Source organism: Suncus etruscus, chromosome 6 (genome assembly GCF_024139225.1).
Source record: "Suncus etruscus isolate mSunEtr1 chromosome 6, mSunEtr1.pri.cur, whole genome shotgun sequence".
NCBI lineage: Eukaryota > Metazoa > Chordata > Mammalia > Eulipotyphla > Soricidae > Suncus > Suncus etruscus.
This window is the reverse complement of record NC_064853.1, coordinates 11,099,932-11,125,863: the sequence shown is the minus strand read 5'-3', so window position 1 is coordinate 11,125,863 and position 25,932 is coordinate 11,099,932. Positions and strand designations below refer to the sequence as shown.

The following is a 25,932-nucleotide window of genomic DNA, read 5'->3' as shown; positions in this document are numbered from 1 at the left end:
CGTCCCATATGGTCCCCCAAGAAGCCAGGAGCAACTTCTGAGCGCATAGCCAGGAGTAACCCCTGAGCGTCACAGGGTGTGGCCCAAAAACCAAAAAAAAAAAAAAAAAAAAAAAAAAGAATAAAAACAAGGGGCTGGAGTGACAGCTCAGTGGTAGGGCATTTGCTCTGCATATGACTGGCCAGGGACGAACTCGGGTTCAATCCCCAGCATCCTATATGGTTCAGAAGCTGCCAGGAGTAACCTTAGCACTGCTGGGTGTGGTCCCAAAACAAAAACAATGAATAAAACACAAATAGTTTAACAGAGAGGTAGTAGTATAATTGCCTTTCTTACATCTACCTAGCATGACCCCCAGTACCACTATATGGTCCCTAACCCACCAGGATCAACTCTAGTGTTGTCAGGAGGGTTAAGTCTTGAGCATAACCAGATGTAAGCTGACCACTGACTTAAAATGGGGGAAGAGGTCCAAAATGCCCATTATAAGTAACCTGGTTAATTCATTATGTCTAATAATAAACACAACTTATAATTCCAACTCCAACTTTAGAATATCCCATTATTCAATGGGAAAAAAAGATTCATGTAGGATCGTAATTTCTACAGTACCCTCAAATTTGAGCATGTCTGGAATGAACGTGCATTTTAATACTGATGAAAAGCATTTGTACATTTTTTTGAAGTGTTATATAGACGTGCTCAGCTATATATAGTTGACTGGTACCTCATTTTTATAAATCAATACAAAACTGAAAATATACTAAAATGGCATTCTCTTCAGTTTCTAAAATTTTATTTCTTGCATTCTTTTCATACCTGTATTACTCAAAACTGTCATCTAAAGGTTACCTTTAAATTAACTAAATGTTAAATTGAGTCTAGATATACACTCTAGTCCTTCTTTATGGTCAATGTCATTTTTCATCTTCTGTGATGACACTTTGTTCAACCCTTAGTACACACCCTTCCCCCTAAGTAGAAAAAGACAAACTAGTTACTATGAGATGTCATGTAGTGGTTCGAAACTTGAGAACTATAAAGGCAATGAATGTTCAAAAACAGTTTACAGCAAAGGCCCATTTTTGGCCAAGTATTCAAGTCAGTAAAGTACATGGAATTTTTTAAGGCTTTAGTTCAAAGACAGGTGCTAGTACTACAGTACAGACCGATACACAAATATCAAAAATCCTAGCCAAAACCACACTATTACCTGGTAGTTCTGGTTTTAGAGAATAAACTATTCTGCTCTTTAACAGAAATTTGCCCCCTTTTTTGGGAGTATTAGTTGGGCCATACCCAGTGGTACTAAGGACCCAGTGGTAGTGATACAACCACATACAGTGCAAGATCAAACTGGAACTGACAACACATTTTACTATCCTGTAGTTCCTTTTCTTGAAAGCAGTTCTTTACTGCTCATCTTAATCAGTTTCTCTAAAAACCAGACTAGTCCTAACATTCTAGATTATTCTCGGCTTTTCAGAATTCTACATAAAACCAGGTAAAAATTTAAACAAATGACACCAAGTAATGGACCCTCAATATATTAAGTTATTCAGCCAATCTAAATCAAACAAGGCACAATTAGGCAGACCACATAAGGGAAATAACACTAATTCTATTATTATTAAAGAAAAAGTGGAGTACTTAAAGCAATAAAAATGCTTTAAAAAGAAAAGCACAATTACTTGCTCTCTTTAAACACACCACCACCCAATTTTATGGATTTGAACTTCCAAGGCTATTTCCTACTCAAAAACACATTAACTGGCTCATTTTTTGGTTTCCTCTATGAACTGCTGAAACATAGATGCCTTTTTTCATTCTGGTAAGTTTCACATTTTCCAAGTGGTTACCTTTATTTACAAGCAGCAAAATTACAAACTAGATTTGTAGGATACCAATCTCATTTCTTGAGATGTGAGAAAAATCACACCAGAACCCAAGCCTGAGTTTGGCAGATGCTACTCTTTCCCCCTCAAGACATTTTCTTCTAACAAAATATTCAGAATTCTTATCTCAGAAAATTAATTATCGTAACAAGTACCACTAAATATGAAGCAGTTAAGTACTATGACATCAACTGGTGAGATTATTACATTTCTTATGATTAAAGATAAAGAGGTAAAATTTGTATTTTAAAATATTCCTAGTTTCACTACTTCCCACATTGTAGGATGATTGTTACTTGAAACTTATATTTAAGAGACTTCTTACATGATCATCTGGGAACAATGTAAAACATGGGACACCAAACATCTCCATAAAATGCCAGATTTTTAGGCTTTGTAGGACACACATCTTTTGTAGTTTAAACCCTTTAAAAATGTAAATCACATCAGTGTTAACAGGTCAATTTAATAATTTAACCTGTTGATTTCCAGTCATCGTTTTGCTGTACCAAAACATTGATGACATTATTTGTATGTCCTAACCACTTTGTAAAATTGTACCACCACTCATCTTTTAGGTTAAGCCTTTACTTTGATTTAGCTATTTCCTCAGTTTGGGACATCTATTTAAGTAACTTCTCTAACCATATATTTTGCCTTTGTTTGTTTTGGGATCACACCACCAGTGCTCAGGGGACCATATGGAATGCTGGGGATTGATCCCAGGTTATCTGCAAAGAAGGCTAATAAATACTGAATGCCCTACCCGATGCTGATTGTTCCGGACCCTGTTTTTAAAAATAAGTACAATGCACAGCAGTTACTCCTGGCTTTGCGCTCAGAAATGGCTCTTGACTTGGGGGACCATATGGGACGCAGGGGATCAAACGTTTGTTCTTTCTGGGTCAGGCACAGGTAAAGCAAACACCCCACCACTGTGCTACCACTACAGTGGCCCCAGAACCAAAATTTCTGAAAGCTGGTAAGTGTGGAAGCGATACTATTTCACTACTCTCAAGAGCCCACTTTCCTGCCTCATTCCTTAGATTCTGCAGAATGGACTATAAATCAAATTCTGAGCTTTCCAAATTAATCTGCTGATTAGACTACCTGAGTAGTCATTATTTCATGTCAATTTCAACTCAGTTACAATATTTGAGTTAGAATCTCCATTCTTGGAGATACTTTCTACTTTCTCTAGAAAGTGGAATCTTATGAATTTGAGCACCACAATCTATTAGATGTTAAACTACAAGTTACTTTCTGGCATAGTCATCCACAAAACTATCTTACCTTAAAATCAAAATCAGGTGCTAGCAGTTTGTTTCTCCATAAATTTAAAGTACTTCATTCCTTCCGCTTAAGAACTTGAGTTCTGGGCCCGGAAAGATAGCACAGCGGCGTTTGCCTTGCAAGCAGCCCATCCAGGACCAAAGATAGTTGGTTCGAATCCCAGTGTCCCATATGGTCCCCCGTGCCTGCCAGGAGCTATTTCTGAGCAGACAGCCAGGAGGAACCCCTGAGCACCGCCGGGTGTGGCCCCAAAAAAACAAAAACAAACAGAAAAAAAAGAACTTGAGTTCTTTACCCTATAATATCTAGCTAGCACCAATTTTCCTAATATTAAGGATGCTATCCCCCATTCCAGTGCAAACATAGCTCAGAAAAATAACCCTATGTATTTAGTACTCTCCCCTCCAAACCCCCTTAAAAAAGTTGCCAATAATTTGACCCTGGAGATGTGTCCTGCTTACATTTTCTAATTAAAACCTAGTAAAATGTACAGGCATCAAGTCTTTTAACTGTAAAATGATATTCTACTTATTCAATGCAGGCTGCAATAGCCTTGTAAAAATATCAGCTCTGGCATTACCTTGTAAAACATCCAGTTACTTATTAACTAAGAGTATGCATTCTTTTAAGCAAATTTAGAATACTATAACCTGGTTTGTCAGAATAAAAATAAAGGTGAAGAGAAGCCTTCCATAATTAGCTTTAACATTCAAAATGTGATTTGCTTCCCCAAAAGTCAATTACCATGTTGGTCTTTGGAATTCTTTTCTCCCCACCTAATAATACTCATAAAAATCTTCCTCCTAGGGTCAGAGAGATAGAATGGAGGTAGGGTGTTTGCCTTGCATGCAGAAGGACCATAGTTCGAATCCCGGCATCCCGCGTGGTCCCCCGAGCCGAGCCTGCCCTGAGCGATTTCTGAGCATAGAGCCAGAAGGAAGCCCTGAGCGCTGCCAGATGTGACCAAAAAAAAAAAAAAAATTCCTACTAAACATGTTCAGAGCTTAATTTTACAAGTAATCCTCCAAGGAAAAAAAAATCCATGTAGCTTAAAGAGAGAATTATATAAGAGCATTATACTGGGGGACACACACAAGTCAGAAAAACAAAGATAAATAGCATCGTATTTGTTCTTATGACTTTTAAGAAGTGATCATGAAAATAAGTCTTTATTTTCAGTTATTACCCACCAATAAGAGAAAGTTAGGTTCACAGTTTTAGCTCGACACAGAAGTGAACTAGGAGGCGAATTAACATCCATCAGGCACAACCAATGGACCAAATATTTAAGACTTAGGCTATCTTGAAAGTTTGCAACATTCCATATATTGCTATGTATTCTCTAGTGACAAAGTACTAGCAATGGCTGAGAGAACTTGTGAAGCATTTTTAGAAGCAGATTTTTGTTGCTAGAAATTTTTTCTGTCGTTTAGGTATAAACATGTGTCCAGAGCAAGTTTAAGATATTTGAAAATCTAAACACGGATTTAGGCGGTGTGCATGTTGCAATTTCAAGAGGGATCAACAGCCCACCCATAGGGACTAGATTAATAATACTTGCCTCTGGGTAGTCCACAGGTATGTAAATTATCAAATTAAACCAGATATTAGCACCAGTGCAGAACATACTCAGCATCATAAGATCCAAAACACCAGCACAAAAGCTAATCCATTATTAAAAGCCAATTTCCTCCTCTGTATGTCAAACTAGTAGGTAACTAGATTATTAGATCCAAATGAATATATTTTGTAGTATACAATTCTTTTTTAAAATATATAGTACTAGCTAGCTAAATAAACATCTTATGATTAAGGATCTTCAGCATTAAGGTTGGACTTCGTCATAGGTAAAAAATTGCATTAAAGAAATCTCTAATATTAAATAATATTCCTGTTTTATCCATGTTTCCAATGATTTTTAAAAATTCTAGAATACCTACTTATCAATCATTTCCTCCATCTCTGTTTTTGGTAATGGTGCTGCTCACATTACAGAAATCCTTTTTTTTTTTTTTTTGGTTTTCAGGCCATACCCAGTGGCGTGCAGGGTTAAACTCCTGGCTCTGTGCTAAGGAATCACTCCTGGAAAGCTTGGGGAAACCAACCATGTAGTAAGCTGGGAATTGAACCCGGGTTGGCCTTGTGCAAGGCACATGCCGCACTTCCACTCTGGTCCCTAACTTTGTAACAAAGTGGGAAAAGAAACTGATTGCCATCTGTGAAACATCACCTACCAACTTAAAACCAAAATTCATAGTAATGTAGGAAATTCAGAAACAGTTAAGATTTTTGGTTTATATTTTCCATGAGTAGTGCTGCTTTTTCAACCTTATAAAGTAAAGCTGTCTGCTTTTCAAATTCACAAACTAAAATAACCCCTACCACCTTGTTAACCAGTGCCCTTTGGTTTCTTTAGAACAAGGAAGGGTAAAAGAGTTGATTATACGGATGCACAATTTTGATTTAGGACTTTTTACACACACAAATCCTACCAAGTGCCAGACACTTGACAGCTTACACATTAGCCAAATCAATGTGTTGCACCTGCCACACTGGAGGAGTGGACACCTAACACCAGTAGAATGAAACGACCTCACCTCACAGGATGTTATCTGACAGTAAGTAGCTTAAATAACTTTCACCAGTAAGGTATCTGTTTGTTCAAAATGGTCAAGTCAGTTCTATCTAGCTGAAATTGTGAATCAATTATACTTTGAATCTAATGAACCATGCAAGAGCAAGGGTTAATAAACCAATGTGCTTTGAATTTGTTCAAGTACTAATCATTTCTGTATATAAAGATATAGCATATATAACAGCTATCATGAGAAGTGAAAAAGATTTTCCCCAGAAATGAAAATATTAAAACTAAGTTAAAATACATATTGTTAGTATTTCACACAGCTTAAAATCTGACAAATCCATGTTTACATGTCCCACTGACCACGTGTGAAAATGCAAAGCAGGTATTAAAACGGATACTATGTCCAATATTTAAAACCAGTTTGTAATTGGGAGAACATCTAAATTCTGAATTAAAAAACACAAATGAAGGGAAAGCTTTAAACTGATACACACTGTTCACACCTATATTTCAAGTTTGGAAATGCATATTTGCAAGCAGCAATACAAAAGTATTCATGAAGAATGCATAATCTCTGAAAATTATGAAAACATCCCTGCTACCAATACATTTCTAAATACAAAACTGACTACCATATTGTTACTTCTGTGTAGCAAGAGAAGTTCATTTTCAAAACAGATAAAATTCAGTCTTTAGGTGTGAATGGTATGAATGACAGTCTTTTTTTTTTTTAATTTCTTAGTCGTTTGGGATCCTTAAGCATGCAAAAACCTCAAACAGGAGGGTCCACAAAGGAACCAGGGTTGTCTTATGGCATCCAGTTAAGCCAGAGCTGGGAATGCCTCTGGGTCATCTACATCAGGAGCAGAAGCATTTGACTGAAAAAGAAATAAATCAAAATTAATAACTCAAAGTCCGAAAATGTCAACCTGTATTCATTTTATAACTGCAAGATTTAATATTAAGGCCAGATATGGGATGAAAATGTAGCTCAATGCAGAAAACCGCCCATGTTGTATCTGAAGACCCGAGTTTCCGTTTTTTAGCACCCAAGGAAAAAATCATGGCAACTAGACCACAAATATGTGCAATGAGTCTTGTTTGGAATTTATATTAAGGTCCAGGAAAATTCCCAGTAACAAGATGAATTGTTAGTTTCTTATATCACACAAATACACAGGTGATATGCATATGGTTTCTTATAGCTGTCCTTCAATAGTCCTTCATATTTCCCCCAATTGCTAAAGAAGGTATTAAACAAAGCAATCTAAGAAACAAACCAACTCAAATCTACTGTTACTTTATTCTGGAATCCAAGTTCAAATTTATTATGAAGACTGTCAAAATAAAATATTTGAGTTTGTGTTTGAGATTACAATGAAGGCTCTGCTAAACTGAAACCTTAACAACTGGTCCAGCATGTAGGGAACTTGTGTTGCATGCGGCCAACAAAAGTTCCATCTTCAGCATCGCATCCACCCACCCACCCAGAGTGATTCCGGAGCCCAGAGCCAGGATTAAACCCCAGAGCACTGCTGGGCATGACCCCAAAACAAATAAAACTCAAAACAACAAATTGTGAAAAGGGGAAGGAGAGAGGGGATTTGCCTTGCATACAGCAAACCTGGATTCAATCCTCAACACCACATAGGATCTACTGACTGACTGCTAAGAATGCCTGAGCAGTCAGGAGTAAACTCTGAGGATGACTGAGTGAGGCCCCAAACAAAAGAACTGTATGTTGTAAGTAAAGGCAAAGGAAGTAGAAGGCATTTTAGGTAGACCTAAGCAGAGTCTCAAATTAACTTGGTTTCCTGTATGAATTTCTTCTTCTAAAACAGGGCTTAAAAATGTACTAATAGGGGCCGGGCGGTGGCGCTCGAGGTAAGGTGCCTGCCTTACCTGCGCTAGCCTAGGAGACGGACCGCGGTTCGATCCCCCGGCGTCCCATATGGTCCCCCAAGCCAGGAGCGACTTCTGAGCGCATAGCCAGGAGTAACCCCTGAGCGTCACCGGGTGTGGCCCAAAAACCAAAAAAAAAAAAAAAAAAAAAAAAAAAAAAAAAAAAATGTACTAATAAAAATAGAAAGCATCTAGCTCCTAATTAAAAGGTGGTAATAGACTCTCAAGAAATTGTATATTAGAGACTCAAGAGATTGTGCAGTTGGTAGGGCGCTTGCCTTGAATAAAGTCAACCTGGGTTTGCTCCCAACCCCAAAAGGTACTAATAGTTTAACTCTGGCATTACTATTTCAAATCACTTAAAAATTGTCAATAAAAATGTCATGTTTTTGAAAGGTGCTTACTTTTAATCTTTAAGAAGCTTCAAATCAGAACAAAGCATTTAAAAATCATCTTAAAATTACCTTGTCAGTTCTGCTGCCACGATTTGGACGTCCACCACGCCCACGGCCACCTCGTCCTCCCCTGCCACCACGTCCTGGGCGGCCAAGGTCTCCAAAATTAATCTCCAGCTGAGACGTTATATCATTTGCTGGCTTCCGGAAATGATGGTCCATAACCGAATCTTCAGCATGAGCCTAAAAATTTAAGCAAGGGACTTGAATGATTAAAAAATCAACCCAACAATTTTCTAAACAACAAGCTCTCTCCCCTAAAACAACCCAAAACCTTTATCTGCTGTATGAATAAATATTACCATCACAGGTACAAGCTTTGGGATCATCTATTGTGATCTTAGAAGAAGAATTCCTTTTATCTGGAATTGCAGATGATAGTAGCAGTGCCCAGATATGCAAGCACTTCTAATAATGGCTGGTCCCAAACAAAACTGTTAGCAGTAGTGTTGGCTAAGTTTTCCCTGAAACTAGGTTTCTAATATGAACCTCTTAAAGACTTCTGGATAGACAGCATATAAATTTTCTAATATTGGTATCAAATCTGAATTACAAGAACTTCTGTTCTATATATACTCTTCCAAATATGACTTGGGAAGGACATGTATACTGACTTCCCATAAGGGCACTGTTGATAAACAACTATTTCGTTTGTTCTCCCACATGTGTGGGTGCGATAGATTCAAGTCTAGAAAAGCCTGAAAGGGCTACAAATAAAATCATACCATAAATATAGCAAGAGCTTCTTAAAATTGAAGCCACCATGTTTATGAATCCCCAGCCCTCTTTCTATTTACGTATTAGCCAACATGACCCACTTGGAGGAAGTTAGAAAACTCTGTTAACTGCTTAATGTCAGATTTTTTTTCTGATATTATTTAGGATGCATGGGTTTTAAGATTGGCTAGCACATTTCTTCCAAGTATAATTTTTATTTTCTAAATATACATATAATCTACCTTTCTGAATAAACATTTTACTATAGCATAACTATTAGTTATTCTTTAAAATACAAATAAATGTATGTTTTCACTGTTAATCACATGCCAACTATTATCCCTTGGTACCATGTCTGTCAATTTCAAATTCCTTTGTTCCTATCCTCTCTCAAACTGAGGTTGAGAGCCTCTAGAAGGACTACACCCATTTTCGGCTTATTTGATTTTCACCCCACTTTATTAATTTTTCTTTCTTCAAACAAAACCACATAACTTGAACTATCTAGTTCCGCCTCTCAAACAGAGGGGGAAATAAGGGAGGGTACCAGGACAAAGCAGATATATGATCACTAAGTAGTTAGACACAGAGGGGACCACTTATCCTAGCAGCCCAGGGGGTGAGGGTGGGCAAATTTGGTGATGGGAATTCCCCTGATTCAATGTTAATATGTACCTAAAATACTACTATGAAAGATATGTAAGCTGGGGCCGGGAAGGTGGCGCTGGAGATAAGGTGTCTGCCTTGTAAGCGCTACCAAGGAACGGACCGGGGTTCGATCCCCCGGCGTCCCATATGGTCCCCCCAAGCCAGGGGCGATTTCTGAGCACATAGCCAGGAGTAACCCCTGAGCGTCAAATGGGTGTGGCCCAAAAACCAAAAAAAAAAAAGAAAGATATGTAAGCCAATATGGTCAAAATAAAAATTATATAAAAATAATAATTACATAAAAAAATAAAAAGGTAAAATAGAAAAATAATTGCCTAAAGCTGGGGCTGGAGAGATTTATGGAGGTAAGGCGCTTGGCTTGCATGCAGGATGGTGGTTCGAATCCCGGCATCCCATTTGGTCCCCTGAGCCTGCCAGGAGTGATTTCTGAGCATAAAGCCAGGAGGAGTAACCTCTGAGCGCTGCTGGGTGTGACCCAAACAAACAGAAAAAAACCTGCCTAAAATCTAAGTCCACAAAACCACTGACAAAATCAACTATATAAAATCACAAATTATCTGATTTTTAAGTATTTGCTATTTCAAAGGAATATGGCATTTGGAACATCATACTGAAGGCTTATTTAATATAAGAGGAACTGTGGTTGGTCCGTCCTAGGTCAGCGTGTGCACGCAAACGTCCTACTGCTTGAGCCACTGCTCCAGACCCCACAACTTTCTTTTGTAAAAAAGTGAAAGAGTGGGGCTGGAGCAGTAGCAGTGGTAGAGCATTTGCCTTGCAAGCGGCTAACCCAGTACGAATCTGGATTAGATCTTCTGCACCCTATATTGTCCCCTGAACCAGGAGCAATTTCTGAATGCATAGCCAGAAATAACCCTGGAGTGTCACCAGGTGTGGCCCCAGAACAAAAAAAAAAGTGAAAGAGCACTTTAAAATATCTAGTAAACTCTGAGACCTATATACACATCAAATAAGGCCATATTTAGGGGTCAAAATAGTGGCACAGCAGTTAGGGCGTTAGTCTTACACATGGCTGACCTAGGATGGACTGTGGTTTGATCCCCCAGTGTCCCATATGGTCCCCCAAGCCAGGAGCAATTTCTAAGTGCATAGCCAGGAGTAACCCGAGTGAGACTGGGTATAGCCCCCTCAAAACCATGTATATTGAAAGGAATCAAACATTATGTTTGATACTTTTCAATACTATAGTCAGTTTATAATCTTACAATCTTTCAAAAGTTCCAACAAAACACCTTCTAATAGTTATTACTGAAGGGCTCAATATAGTCTTCAGCCTGTCCATAAAATACAATGTCCCATCTAAAAATATAACTGGCATTTTACCTATATAAGAATACAACTTGTTCTGCAGAAAAATGTGCCTCCAAGTTAGTTCTCTTTCATAAATGAAACTTATTTCACAAAAACATAATTTCCACAAAATAAACTTTCAAGTTTGTCATCAGAAAGCCTGTTTCACACAGATACAACAGTGTGGACAAGGGAATGGGGATAACTCAAGAGGCCTAGTACTGAACAGCCAGACCCTCCCTCACCACCATGCTGAAGTCACAGGGTTTGTACCCATATCATCAGGCACCACTGGGGAGACACCCCTCCAAAACAAAACACCGATGGAAATCATGGAAATCTCATATTTACATAAGCCCTAAAAGGAGGCAAGATTGGTACATTCCTCTAAGAATGTGCCCACAGCTATAATAGAAGCTAGTAAATCAAAACCAAATTATCCTCCTCAGTAAGTTTATTTCCTAAGTAAAGCTCCAAATGCATTATCTAATCTACAATATTTCGTTCTTTAGTTATGGACAACAATACAATTTACTGGAGTCCTGATGTGGAATAGATTGTTTCAAAAAGTGAATGCTAAAATAAAAGAGGGCATGCACTTCTTTAAATTTTAGGTTAAATTGGGCCCGGAGAGATAGCACAGCAGCATTTGCCTTGCAAGCAGCCGATCCAGGACCTAAGGTGGTTGGTTCGAATCCCGGTGTCCCAAATGGTCCCCCGTGGCTGCCAGGAGCTATTTCTGAGCAGACAGCCAAGAGTAACCCCTGAGCACCTCCGGGTGTGACCCAAAAACCAAAAAAAAAAAAAAAAAAAAAATTTAGGTTAAATAAAAACAATTAATTTAAATTCTTTTTATCTTTAGTGAGACAAGATTATGAAAATTACTGCCACAACTTTAAAGAATCATCAAATTTTTCAAACTCTTTATGAAAGAGTTGGCTTTCTAAGAAAAAATAATTACAACTACATTATGTCAATGCACTGTTTTATGTGACTTGTTTACCAACAATCTTAAGTAAAAAGCACCTCTAGAAAATGAAGATAAATTCATGCAAAATCTCAAAAATTATATAGGGCCCGAGCAGTAGCATGCTAGTAGGGCGTTTGCCTTGCACGCGGCTGATCCGGGACATCCTGTATGGTCCCCCCAGCCAGGTGCGATTTCTAAGCAGAGTCAGGAGTAACTCCTAAGCGTCGCCTGGTATGGCCCCAAAACTAAGAAAAAAAAAAAAAAAATATATATATATATATATAATTCAAGACACGTTTTACACAAAACACCAAAATTCACAATTTTACCTCTTCACTCTTTGACTTATGAAGAACAAATCCCTTCTTCCACTGCCCATCAGCGCCTTCATTTGGTTTTCGAATATTAAATTCTACTTTTGCACGGTCCTTATTTTGAATTGCCTTCCACTCATCCAAAGTCATCTCTTTTGGACCCTCTTCTTTTACTTCTTCAACTTCGTTCTCCCTGTGAAAAGTATGTTGTTTTAAAACTTGAAGAGGGCTGATAAAACAATGTGGTTTCTGGCAAGAAAATTCTTTTTAGGGTGACAGATAAACTTTGAAAGATTATTTAGGGGACAGGCAAATCTATCTTGTAACATAACAGATAGTGTTATATTCTTCAATTATTATTTGGTAATTCTATTTGTGTAAGAAGGAATAACTAAGCAAATAAGGATCAAAAATGTTATCCATTGATAGTAAAATCTTGAACTGGCCTTTCCAATGTGTTTGGGGCTAACAAAGTGTAACTGCCCAACACATTTTAAATTAAGCTCAAGCCCTGGCACTGCACACTCAGTACCGACAGTGTGGCCCTACCAATGGTACTTCCCAAACCAAGCTCTAGGCTGAGCAGCCAGACACTGCACTTCCCCAATACCCAATGTAAACAAATGTGTGTATGCAAAACATGTCTATTTTAAATAACACAATTTTGCACTATAGATGCAGATAAGCATCTCATGATGCCTGCTTTCACACCATGAAATAAAATTTCAGTAATCAACGCAGGCAAAGCAAATTTTAAAGTTACTATAAAGCCAGCCTGTATAGTCTTGTTTCATAATAATGGGAACACTCTAAGACCACTAGTTTTGATGGTTAAATACTAGTTATTTCTAATTCCTGGGGGATAGCTACAAACAATACTCCCTTTTTAAACAGGGAAATACAGGCCTTAGTCTAATCTTAATTTCTAATGGTCACAAAACAAGTTGTTTGCTATTTTAGGAACCCAGCTTCGTTCCAAAGCTAGCAGCAGGTGATTTCGTCTCTCAGAGCTCAAGTATCTTTACCCTTTCACTCTATTCTTTAATAACAAATTTAAAACTTCTTAAACAGCAAGTTTACATTAAATCAATGAGATTTTGACCACCAAGCTCAAATATGTATATTCAAGTAGTAATAAAACTAAGGATATCAAAAAAGGATTGACTTATTCCTAAAAGTTATAGCACAGCTAAGAATGAGATCATCCCTTTATCATGAAAACATGAAACCTACCCTCCAACGTACTGTAGAAGAAGACAAAATAGATTTCTGGAAACTACATATAAGCAGTGCTTCCTAGACTTTCAAACACAAAATATCATCCTATGTTCAGATTACACCAGAACCTTACTCTGAAGGAAAAGTACAGATTGCTCTAATGACCCAGACAAGATTTTAAGACTACATATTACAATTTTTTCCCCTGAATCCTGAACACAGGTCTTTCTTCCAGTCAGTATCACATGATGGTCCTGTCAAGTTCTAGTCTTTGCACATCTTTCTGCAGATGATGTAAAATGGGATCTTATGCACTGTGCAGTAATTAAAATTATGCAAGATTCATTTAACTTACCCATATTTTTTAAACAAGGCTCCCTTTAAATGAATTAATACCATAAATTCACACATCACAGTATCCTGTATTTCTATAACCCTCAATAGTTATCAAGAATTTATTTAAACCAATCCACTAATCCTTTATTAAAACTAACCCATAAACAATTCTCAGAGAAAAGGTTCAAATAGCATTCCACTCTTAATTTAATTAGGCACCCGCTTAAGGGTCAAGGGTTATGTTCAGTTAGTACATGTCTTCCATGTGTGATGCCCAAAATTGGAAGGAAAAAGAACGTTACTGACACAGAGCCAGGGGAACATGCCTTTTACTTGCAATCACCAAAATTAAATCCCTAGCATTGCCAGACCTTAGTGGCCCCAGTACACCCAGGTGGGTCTCTAGCAGTGACCAGACCAATTACCCATCCAGCCAATGACTTAAGTAATTTGAAACACAATACTTTACACAATTCTCAAAATGACTAGTATTTATTTCTGCTTGGATACACTAATCACTTCAACCTTGTTAAAATTTTACCATCAATAAGTGGAAACATCAAAACATTTTCCCTAAAACTTCAGAAAATTAAAGGATTACAGAAGCTAACTTTATATACTGGTTTTTGCTCTCTACACACATTTTAAGCCAAGTCAATAAGGTTACTCAAATTCTATTTAATGGGGAAGCTTTAAAGATGAAACAGGAGCCAAAGTGACAGCACAGTGGGTAGGGCATTTGTTTTCCACATGGCCTATCAGGGTTCAACCCCCAGAATCTCTTACGATTCCAAGCTTACCAGGAGCAACCCCTGAATGCTGCCAGGTGTACACCCCCCAAAAAAAGAAAATAAACTAATTTTAAGTCACATCTTATTTAAAAATATCTCAGAATAAATTGTGTAGGGTTTACAAAGTCTTTAGGACTGAGAAATATGTATATGTATATGTAAGTACCCCCAAGTTCTCATTTCAACATTTTATCTAATTTTTGGTAAAGTTCCTCAACTTTAAGTTTCTACTTCATATCTAATTCCATGTCCCTGGGCTTGTGTTTTCAGAGTTACTTGTTAAAACTACTCTACCAAGAAAGGCACCAGCAACACAGATTATCACATCTCTAGTCTACTCTAAGGTAAAACAGGCAATTTTGGTGCCAGGGATGCAGTTCATCAGTAGAGCAATTACCCTGAAAATGTGAGGTCCTGGGCTTGACTTAGGGGAGAGGGGGAAGTTAAAACACAATATACACGCCGAGTTCTCTTCAAAATAGATCGTGAGAGAAACTAAAATTCCTTTATTTTAAAAAGCCATCAAGAATTTAGTCTTGGGGCCGGGCGGTGGCGCTGGAGGTGAGGTGCCTGCCTTGCCTGCGCTAGCCTAGGACGGACCGCGGTTCGATCCCCCGGCGTCCCATATAGTCCCCCAAGAAGCCAGGAGCAACTTCTGAGCGCATAGCCAGGAGTAACCCCTGAGCGTCACAGGGTGTGGCCCAAAAACCAAAAAAAAAAAAAAAAAAAAGAATTTAGTCTTGGGGCTGGAGTGATTAGCACAGTGGAAGGGCCTTGCATGTGGCCAACCGGTGGGGGACCCAGTTCAATTTCCAGCTTCCCATAAGGGCCCCTAGGGGCGATTACTGAGTAGAGTCAGGAGAAACCCCTGAGAGCCTCACTCAAGGTGTGGCCCAAAATAACCAATCAATAGTTAAAAAAAAAAAAGTAATTTAGTCCTATAATAAGTTCCCTACCCCTCACAAACCAGAGCTCCTTTTCTTTTTCCATCTCCTTTCCAATAAACCTTTCTTTTAAAAAAAAGCCTTCAAGTAGCATTTAATCTATAGGTTATTTTCTTATTTTCAACAAAACCCAAATTGCTCTCACTGCTGGAACATCACCTTAACCACAACCCACTTACTTATTTTCTGTGTCAGCCACTGGGTGTTCTTCACCTTCAGTTGTTTCCTCAGTCACATTTGATTGATCCAAGTCACTGCAATTATAAGATATTGGTTTCTGAATGTATTTGGGGGATTCTCTAAGGAAAGAAGAAAAAAGAAAGGCATCTAGGTCCATTTACATGTAGCTGAAGAGTTCTTTATACAAGAATATTTCAAAACTTCCATTCTTCAAAAGTAATTTCCCACTAAATATATTCCCCTATCCTCTAAAGAAAATATAACCTCAAAAGTATAAATAAATAAGCTATACTTCAGAATTTTCTTATAAAAAATAAAAGGCAAGATATAAAGCGTTCACATCATCCCAGGCTTATCACATTTTCATAGAGATGGAAAGGGTCAATGGCTAGAACTGATATCAAAGATAAAAATCAATATACTCTATGGGGCCAGAGAGATAGCACAGTGGGAAGGCATTTGTCTTGCATGCAGCCAACCTAGGACAGACCTGGGTTCAATTCCTGGCATCCCATATGGTCCCCCAAGCCTGCCAGCAACTATTTCTGAGCATATAGCCAGAAGTAACCCCTGAGCGCCACTGAGTGTGGCCCCAAAGCAAAGCAAACAGAAAAATCAAAACCACTCTAAGACAGGACAGAGTTCAAGGGAGTTACATTATCCTTATTAAGGGACTGATGAAAAAAATAGATATACTCATGAAAAAACTGATCACACATTATAACCTAAACATGTCCAAAAGCACTGTCTTAGGTTGAAGCTCTATAAGAGCATCCACCATTCTTGTACCAGGACAAATTTAATGAGACTAAGTGAACAGTTAGTAAGGTATAAAAATCAATCTTATTTAAATTAGTTAATTAAAAATAAGAATACCAACGTTAATTCATCTTTGACAGTTCCCCAGTTGTGAGATCCGCTACCACCACGTTTGTCCTCATGCTTCAGGCCACTGTAATGTGAGAAAGAACTAACAAAACTGAGTTAACATAATACTCTTTAGCTCTAGAAATTCAAATTTTGTTGTATCAAACAGTAGAATTAAAAATAAACACATAATAAAAATCAGTAAGACTTACGATCTATCACTTCCACTATGCCTATCAAATTCACGTTTGCCACGAGAATCAAATCCATCTCCTCGTCCCATTCCACGTCCACGGCCTCCTCGACCTCTTCCAAGACCACCACGGCCTCGGATAGGCCGGTCAATAATCGGTCTACAATAGAAAATACCTGTAAGTCTCAGAAAAAGTGATAAGGGGAACTCAGACTCAAAATATCAACAATTAAATATCTAAATCTTCTAACTCAATAGCTGAACATATTTTAGAAATATCAACAGTTTATTTCGAACCCAAATCAGAATTTGGAAGCCCCCTACCCCACACAACCCAAAAAATTATTTTGGCATTCTCTGAAGTGTACTTTGTATTTTTAAAAAGTACATACCTTTTCACTGTTATTCACTACATATTATCTAATAAAATTGCTATTGCCAACATGCTAAAATTAAATATAAAGACTGGCCTGTATGTAATTAATGTTTAACTAAATGAACAATTTACTCAAAAAAGCAAAATAAAAAAAATATCGACCAATTCAAAATCAAAGTGTTTCATTATAAAAACTGTTGTTAACTCAGGAAAACATTTGGAGCATTAACAATAACATATATTCATATATTTCTGAGAAACATGGCACTGCCAACCCAATGCTATCTGAAAATTATGCCAAATGTAGCTTTGGAAAACTGAAAATGTATAGATATTTGAAAAACTCTTGCCTATCAACTGAAAATTCTCCGCCTTCACCCTTTTCTTCAAGTGGTTTTTCAAATCTTCGTTCACGAGGTGTTCGCCTTTCTGGTCTCCTATCATTTATTTTCCCTTCACCCTGAAGTTGTTGATCAGGTCTTCTTCCAACACGTCTTATTCCTGAAGAGATAAGCAACCCAAATAAGTAAATTATTCTTGCAACATAAAATCTTTAGGCCTAGATGTTCAGAAAATAGTTTTTATTCTTTCAATCTACTTTAGTCTCTGTACTGTAACAGGCAAACACTGGGCATTTCTAAGATTTATCTATAACTGAGTTGAATATTGTACATAACATAACCAACTTGAAATTCATCTGGGCAATAGTGATTTATTCCCTCTTTTCTGGGCACCTATCTCAATTTTTTAAAAATTAGTAAGTGTACATTTTAACTATAAGAATGATAAAGATGGGCCCGGAGAGAGAGCACAGCAGCGTTTGCCTTGCAAGCAGATGCTCCAGGACCAAAGGTGGTTGTTCGAATCCCGGTGTCCCATATGGTCCCCCGTACCTGCCAGGAGCTATTTCTGAACAGACAGCCAGGAGTAACCCCTGAGCACCGCCGGGTATGGCCCAAAAACCAAAAACCAAAAAAAAAAAAAAAAAAAAAAAAAAGAATGATAAAGATGATCAATACCCATAGCCATTCAAAAATCAAGCGAATACACCTAAGAAATTAAGACCTTCAAAACAGTAAAAGCAACTAAATCCCAAGTTATTTTGGAAGGAATAGAAGAAAAACAGTGAGATCCCTAGCATGATTTCATGCAATTACAAACCGAAAAGGAAAACAACTGGTACCTTGGACTACCACTTTCAGTATTTAAGACAGCTATTTAACCAGAAAAGAGCACCTATGTGTTTCTCCACTATATTTAACCACACAAAGTAAAAGATCACACCTGACTCTAAAATACTAGAAACTACTAGAAATAATCAGTACTGTATTATGGCAAGAACTTTTAGTTTTAGTTTGCCATTAATTATGTTTCCAAGTAATTTTTGAAAGCACAAATACAATCTCTCTCCCTTTCCTGAGCAGTACAGAATAAAATTTTGTGGCACTAAGTGATGGCTGAAGACTTCACTGAGTTCTTTCTTATTTACTGTTGCATGCTAATTAGCGTATCTAAAGTTCCACTAGAGTTACTAATCACATTAACAGGTATCTTAATAATGACAAAAAGATTAAAGATGGCTGCAAACTTTTAGGTAGACTAATTTCCACACAATCTTTAAAAAACTGCTGTGAAATTGCTTTATAACAAGATTTTAAGTTGATTTACTTTGGTTTTCACTAAGTAAAACATCAGCATAACTGATTGTTCAGTTGCCTGTAACTTAAGTAAAAAACAAACTTCAAGGAAAACCTAAGGTCTGTGCTACATGAACTTGAACAGACTGCATGTAAACTCTTACACTGAAGCATTTAAAACAAATTTCATCAGCGGCATAGTGTATTGGGGGTGGAGCTATAGAACCAGTCCTTATACTGATATCCAAGCCAAACGCACCCAAATGAACAATGGCTCCTGTCCACACCCAATATTCAATATTGGGCTTACAGGATCTAACATCAATCAACTCGCCTAATGAAGAAAACTGGAGACTTCCACTTCTCACAAACTTTAAAGTCTCTAGAGTCCTGGCCTCTAAATAAAATGTAAAAAACGCATTTGATCTATCTATGCTCTGCTGTATACTCTGAAGAGGCGTGTTGTCAATTCAACATTGAGCCACACAAGAGCACCCTTTGGCTCCTGCAGGCAGCCTCCCCACAAGAGGGAGTCCTGTTTTCATTTCAGGTCTCCCAGTCAGCATGCCTGGTATATCTTCTGACAGGTAGTAAGTAGGTAGGATCTTACTCATTTCGTCCATTCTCTGTATTTAAACATCGCTTGCAGTTTTAAAGGGCCCTGAAATGCGATCTCAGGAAAACAAATTATGGTAGTAAACACGTTTCTCCCAGACCCCGGAAGGGCTACTAATGGCAGAACCCAGTCTACCTACATATATAATTCTCTCTAGCTTTGTTGTTTAAAAATCTCCCATTTTCAGATAGAGGCGTTCCGGTTTAGGAGGTTTATAATTACTTAAGATCAAAAACCACCCGGCTGATTTCAAACCAGGCTCCATGCTTTGAACATTCAAAGTGGGTAAAATACACCTAACCCGGCATGTATTTACGTCTTCTGCTTCCCCCTCAATTCTCCAATCATCTACTATGAACGCGTGCAAGTTGGCAAACTTGGTGCCGAATCTAGTTCCGCACGAGGCAACAACAACGTTGCCCGCGGGTCCCCCCAAGATTTCTGCTCAGGTTGCCCGGCACATAAAGCTTCGGTCCCCGAGCACATGTTTCTAGTTTCTCATGGTCCCCTCGGGCTGGCTTTCCTCCCTCAAAACACGCTGCTATATCAAAAATGTTCGCTCAGGAATCCACTCGGGCGTCTTAGCCACCACGCGGCCGGCATGCTTCACCCCAACATCCTGCACGCTCAGCCCCAAACACACACACACACACACACACACACAAAAGCAGCACCCCGAATTCGACTTCAGTTCCCCAAAACCTGCTGCTTGCAGGGGAGCAGGGAACACGTGGCCGGGGTGTCCCCAGCCAACTCGCCACCTGCAGAAGCCACTTTCGAGAGGCGGGTGCGGCCCGTCCCCTTACTCCTCGTGGCTGCTTCCCCAATAACACACAAGCACCCCCTTCCCAAAACAAAAAGGACCCCAGCCAGAGTCGACTGCGGGGTGCCAAGAACCTCTCCGAGCCCGCGCGCGAGCTCCGAAGCTTTGCATCGAAGCACGTGCACCAGCCCTGGCTGGGGTGACATGACAGCCTGGGCGCGCTCCGCCACACCACGAGGCCGGGGGGGGGGGGGGTCCCAGCCGCACCCCCCCAAAAAGAAAAAAAACCCGAACCCCGCCTTGTCTTCTTTCCTTCCCACGCGTGTTTTCCTTTTCCTTTCCTTTCCTTTCGGACTTTCCTCCAGCCTCGCTCTGCAGCCTCGCGGGCAGCAAGCAACTTACCAAGTTGTTCAAGTTTTAGGTGGTTTTTTTTTTTGGGGGGGGGTGTGTGTGACGGAGGAGAGCACCCCACATCGCCGGGAAAGCGATTGCACCCCAAGAGGCTCCAGCTCAGCTCAGCCCAAGCCTGGCTCTGCATGCAAACAGGGCACCCCGTTTGCACTATGGAGGAGATAGATCATAGATCGCAGGAAGGGGGGGTCCCCCTAGATAGATAGATAGATCGCAGGTAGGGGGATCCCCCTGCAAAGCAAAAGACACCCCAAGTGTAAAATGTAGCCAAAGCTCGCCAGGCCCGGCTCGGGCTCGGGCTCGGGCTCGGACTCGGCGGGAAGGCCGGGCGGGCGCGCCCCATGCAACGCAAGGCGCTGCGAGCGCAGGGCGGGAATCGGGGGCGCCGGTGGCTCGCCCCGACCCCGGGCCGATCCGAGGGCGCCCCGAGCGCCGTGCGTGCGTGCGCCGGCCCGGCCTCACCTTCCTTCTTGAGCGCCACGGGCGGCTGCGCGTCCTCCTTCTTGTCCCCCACGCCGCCGGCGCCGGCGCTGGGCGGCAGCGGGTTCTTGCGGTCCTTCTGCGACTCCTTGCGCAGCTGCTTGCCGGCCGCGGCGGCGTTGGCCTGCGCGGCGGCGGCGTTGGCGGCGGCGGCCTGCGCGGCGCTCTTGGCCCCGGGGCCCCCCACGCCGCCGCCCCCGCCGCCGGCTTCTTTTTTCTTATTCTCCGCGGCCTTCAGCACCTCGAAGGGGTCCGATTCGTCGTCAAATAGCTGGTCGAATCGGTTGGTGACCACGCAGCCGAAGCCTTCCTGCAAGTGCCCGGGCATGATGGAGGCTCGGCGGCGCGTTCCTTCACGGATTGCAGCGGGCCGCGCCGGAGCCACAGAGCGCCTGCTTCAGCTCTTCCCACAAGATGGCCGGGCCGAGCGAGGAGGGGGGGGCTGGCTTCTCTTCCGGCGGGCAGGCACACTTCCGGGAGCGGCCCGCGCCGCGGGGGCCCTCTGGGAAGTGTAGTCCGCGAGACGGCTTCGGGAAGGGCGGCCGTGCGGCGCTCGGGACTACGACTCCCGGCGGGCTCTGCGCCGCCGCTCTTCGCGCGCGCCAGAGAGGCGGGACCGCGGGGAGGTAGAAGGTGGGAGCGCGCGGCGTGCAGAGTGGGGAGCCCTGAGGGGAGGAAGGGGAAGCCGAGCGTCGCCGCCGCCGTGATGGGCGGAGTCCTGCCACCTGCTCGCGAGCTGCTGCTGCTGCTGCTGCTGCTGCTGCAAACAGGAAAACGTGACGGCTGGAGAAAGTTCTCGCTTGTCTCGCCTTTTCCCTCAGCCCGCTTTCGGGCCTGCGCTAACTTTTCCCTCCACCTTGAGGGTCAAGGTGACTCGAACCCACGCGACGCTGAAGGCCGGACTTGAGCTGAGGAGAGGACGCACAGCATCCCCCCTGCACCCCCCAGACATTGTGCAATGCAGAAAGAAGCTCGTGTGTTTTTTTTCCCCCTCTGGGAGGCGGAACCCCACTTTCTCTCACCGCTCCTGACTGAGATCCCCCCAACTCCAGGATGGAGCCTGCACCTGAGATGCCACGCTGAGAGCTCACCTCACCCACATGGCGCTGTGGGCAAGCCTGAGAAAGGTTTAGCTTGGCCTTGCTGGCTCAAGAGTCCAGTGCCTCGGTTTCCCAAGATTTTTTTGGTGCACCCCCAAATTCCATCTTGGAAGGACGGCTGGGAAACTTGATAGCGAATCAAGGAAGGGTCACTCTCCCATTCCTTAGTGCTCCTCCCGTGCGTCCACGCAGAGGGTGCATGACATGTCCTGGCATTCCCGCTGGAACCCCATTATTTTTTTTTGTTTATTTTAGGGACAGGAGATTTTTAGTGCAACCCCCAAATCCCATCTTGGAAGGATGGCTGGGAACTTGATAGTGAATCAAGCAAGGGTCACTCTCCAATTCCTTGGTGGTCCTCCCGTGCGTCCACGCAGAGGGTGCATGACATGTCCTGGCATTCCCACTGGAACCCCATTATTATTATTATTATTATTATTATTATTATTATTATTTTATTTTAGGGACAGGAGCACAAAACAAAAAGGAAATGCATCTTCTCCTCCACGTTCCAGGAGAAGCTGCCACTACTACGTACGCCTCAAGATCTCAGAGCTCTGTCAGCAAGGCGACAGGTCTCACCTGCTGCCTAGTGTCAGGACCCCAAGATCACTCTTGAGTGCTGACATCAATACCGCCCACCCACCCCCATGTCGGGGGGTGTAGGCCTTTTAGAAAGCATCTGAATGATAAGCTTAAAACAGATAGTGTGGACGCTTGACGGCAAAGCAAAGGTCAACCTTGAAGCTGCATGCAGAGAATTTTCCCGATTTCTGAGCAGACTGGAAATCGGAACTGCTGAGGCTTTGCCAGCCTTCTGGCAGTCAGTTCTGGGGCTCATGCCCGCTGCACGCCAGCCTCACGATCGCCGCTTTTTCTGGGTTGCTCCAGCTCAGCTTAATGTTCCTGCCCCTTCTTCCCTGTCCCTTTCTCCGGAGCCCCCCCCCCCCCCTCACCTCCTGCACTCTTGCTCTTGGGGCTCCTCCCAATATCCAAACGCCAGGGCCTCCCCCCCTCCTCCCCTCCTCTTCCCGCCCCTTTGGACGGGGCTCAAGTGCGACCGGAGCGCGCCAAACCCTAGGAAATCCTTTTTCTGCCAGCCCAGTGCTGAGCTCCACCGTTGAGAAATCGGCTGGAGCGCTCTTGTCTCTTTTTTTGGCCTCTGTCACAGTCTTAAGGAAAACTTGGTGTTTGACTTGGTGCCCTTGACACGTGTACGCCCATAGAATCCTCTCAGCAACACTGAAAAAGGTTTAAGGTCGAAAAGAATATACTGTCACTTAGCCTGCTCCTACCTCTGCGGATGGAGTGGGCCTTCCCTTAGTCGTAAATATCCTCTGTGTCATTCTCTTGTTTCCACCAACACTTTATGAACAACAAACATTATTATATCAGAAGCCTAGGAAAGTCTGGGGCCCATGCTTTGCAGGCAGGAAACTAGGGTTTGATGCCTGGCACCTCATGGTCCTCCCAGCACTGTTTAGAAGGCTCCCTTAAATTTCTTTTAAAATAAAGAATATTTTGGGGGGCCAGAGCAATAGCACAGCAGGTAGGGCTTTTGTTTGCCTTGCACGCAGCTGGCCCTGGTTTGATCCTCTGCATCCCATATGGTCCCTAAGCCTGCCAGGAGTGATTCCTGAGCAAAGAGCCTCGAGTAAACCCTGAGTGCTGCCAGGTGTGGCCCAAAAGAAGAAAAAAATGTTTTGAGTGTTTTTTTTTTTTTTTTTTTTTTTTTTTTTTTTTTTTTTGTTTTTGGGCCACACCTGACGGTGCTCAGGGGTTACTTCTGGCTGTCTGCTCAGAAATCGCTCCTGGCAGGCACGGGGGACCATATGGGACACCGGGATTCGAACCAACCACCTTTGGTCCTGGATCGGCTGCTTGCAAGGCAAACGCCGCTGTGCTATCTCTCTGGGCCCAGAAAAAATGTTTTAAAAAGAAAATGTTCTCCAAAAAAAAAGAAAGAAAGAAAAGAAAATGTTCTGGAGTGGTAGTACAGTGGGTAATGGCCTTTTCCTAGTACATGGCCAACCCAGGTTTGGTTCCCAGCATCTGGTATGATTTTCCCAAGTCCCAACAGGAGTGATATCTGATCACTGCTGGGTGTAGCCCAAAAACAAAATTTTAATTTTTTTAAATTAAAAAACTACATAGAAGACTTGTGTTACTATGAATTTACGGGATTTTGTTAAACTTCCCAGATTATTTCCCTATTAATATAAGATATAAACATCTGGGGAGAAAGAAGAGAAGTGTTTTTTTTTTTTTTTTTTTCCAGGCCACACCCGTTTGATGCTCAGGGCTTACTCCTGAACATGGGCTCAGAAATTGCCCCTGGCTTGGGGAGACCATATGGGACGCCAGGGCTAGCGCTTGCAAGACATACACCTTACCTCTAGCGCCACCTCGCTGGCCCTGAGAAATTCTTAAATACTTTCAATGTCTAGTTCTCTAGAACTTCGATTAATCCAGAGAAGTTTTAAAGTACATTTTTAATTATTTTATTGTTGTCATTTGTTTTTTGGAACCAGCAGTGCTAAGGGGCAAGTCATAGTTCACTCCTCTGTGGCTTCTCCCGGTAGTGCTCAGGGGACCAGGTGGTGTCAGGTTTACATCTTGGCCTCCTTGGCCTCCACTCTGCAAAACATGTAATCAAACCTTTGAACTCTCTTTTTGGCCATTTAAAGCCCATTTGCAAAGTATACAAATAAAACTTAAAATGGTCACTTACATCTTACACAATCAATTATTACTTTATAAGTCACTCATTTTGCTCGTTTCCTTTGTCTTAGGAAGTTAAAATAGTCTTTAAAATACTTCAAAGTTTCTGCTATTTCAATAAAAATAATATTGACCGAATAACCTCCAGGGAAAAAGAAAGGAGACTTCTTGGCTGCCTTATTCAAATGAAAAGCATGAGATTTAAAGAGACATGTTCTAATACACCTCTGATCAGAAGTGAGGCCTAAATATCAGCTCTCTGGTAAAGGCTAAAATAACAGTATTCCCTAAAAATCACCTATACACCTTCGTAGCTGTATCAGCAGCAAGCTCTCCTGAACATTTTTAGCAGCAAATGATGACACACACCCAAATATCTTGAATACATATCTAATGCAGGTGCCTAATATTAATGAAACTGAAAAACAATATTGTATCTCCTTCCAACTTTAAGTTACTTTTTAGGATGCTGATGCTCAATTCTCAGCTTTATTAGAACTTTTTGTCTATTTCTCAATAATTTCAATCACCCATCATTCCTACTATATAATAATTACCACATTGGAGCATTTACTATGCCCTTAGAACTTTGCTAAGTATTTTTTGCATTCACTATTTCTTTCATTCTTGGAACCACACATAAGTAAATGGCATGAACAAAATGACCTCTTTTTTACAGACGAACTGAAATTAAGTTCTCCCCAATTCACACTGCCTGAGAGAGTCCGGAGCAATCTAAGCACTGAGCTATTAGCTTTGGTTTGGGAAAGGGGAACACCAAGGATCAATGTTCTTAGAATGGCCTACTCTATTAAGACACTTTGGAGACATTACTTATAGGAACCACATCAACATAAATAAGCAGCTGTAATTTTTTTTTTGTTATTTTGGGCCACACCCATTTGACACTCGGGTTACTCCTGGCTATGCGCTTAGAAATCGCCCCTGGCTTGAGGGGACCATATGGGACACCGGGGGACGCGGTCTGTCCTACCCTAGCACTTGCAAGGCAGACACCTTACCTCTAGCGCCCGGCCCCAAGCAGCTGTAATTTTTAGTGGACTCTGAATACACAACATTAAAGACAAAAGCAAGGAATGTGGTTCTTGTGAAGAAAAGAACTAACTGGGGCCGGAGAGATATAGCATGGAGGTAAGGTGTTTACCTTTCATGCAGAAGGTCATCGGTT

At 41.3% G+C, this 25,932-nt stretch overlaps 1 protein-coding gene and 1 long non-coding RNA gene across 3 annotated transcripts; both read right to left on the bottom strand.

Annotated features, from left to right (window-relative positions):
- Positions 1-2,179: 2,179 nt before the first annotated feature.
- LOC126010831 (uncharacterized) lies at positions 2,180-3,266 on the bottom strand. Its single transcript, XR_007496740.1, has 2 exons — positions 3,127-3,266; positions 2,180-3,086 (listed from the first exon to the last, which is right to left on the bottom strand). It is a non-coding gene; the product is annotated as an uncharacterized LOC126010831 (long non-coding RNA).
- A 2,795-nt stretch (positions 3,267-6,061) lies between these two features.
- On the bottom strand, positions 6,062-21,358 carry SERBP1 (SERPINE1 mRNA binding protein 1). 2 transcript variants are annotated; one of them, XM_049774415.1, is made up of 8 exons: positions 20,905-21,358; positions 17,366-17,516; positions 16,659-16,799; positions 16,460-16,549; positions 15,579-15,653; positions 12,126-12,303; positions 8,139-8,312; positions 6,062-6,650 (listed from the first exon to the last, which is right to left on the bottom strand). In XM_049774415.1, exons 1-8 carry the CDS (start codon positions 21,248-21,250, stop codon positions 6,594-6,596), a joined length of 1,212 nt encoding a protein of 403 aa, XP_049630372.1. In that variant the 5' UTR covers positions 21,251-21,358; the 3' UTR covers positions 6,062-6,593. The 2 variants fall into 2 exon arrangements, with proteins under 2 accessions (XP_049630372.1, XP_049630371.1); XM_049774414.1 differs by having other exon boundaries at positions 15,579-15,698; positions 20,905-21,357.
- Between the last annotated feature and the right edge of the window lie 4,574 nt (positions 21,359-25,932).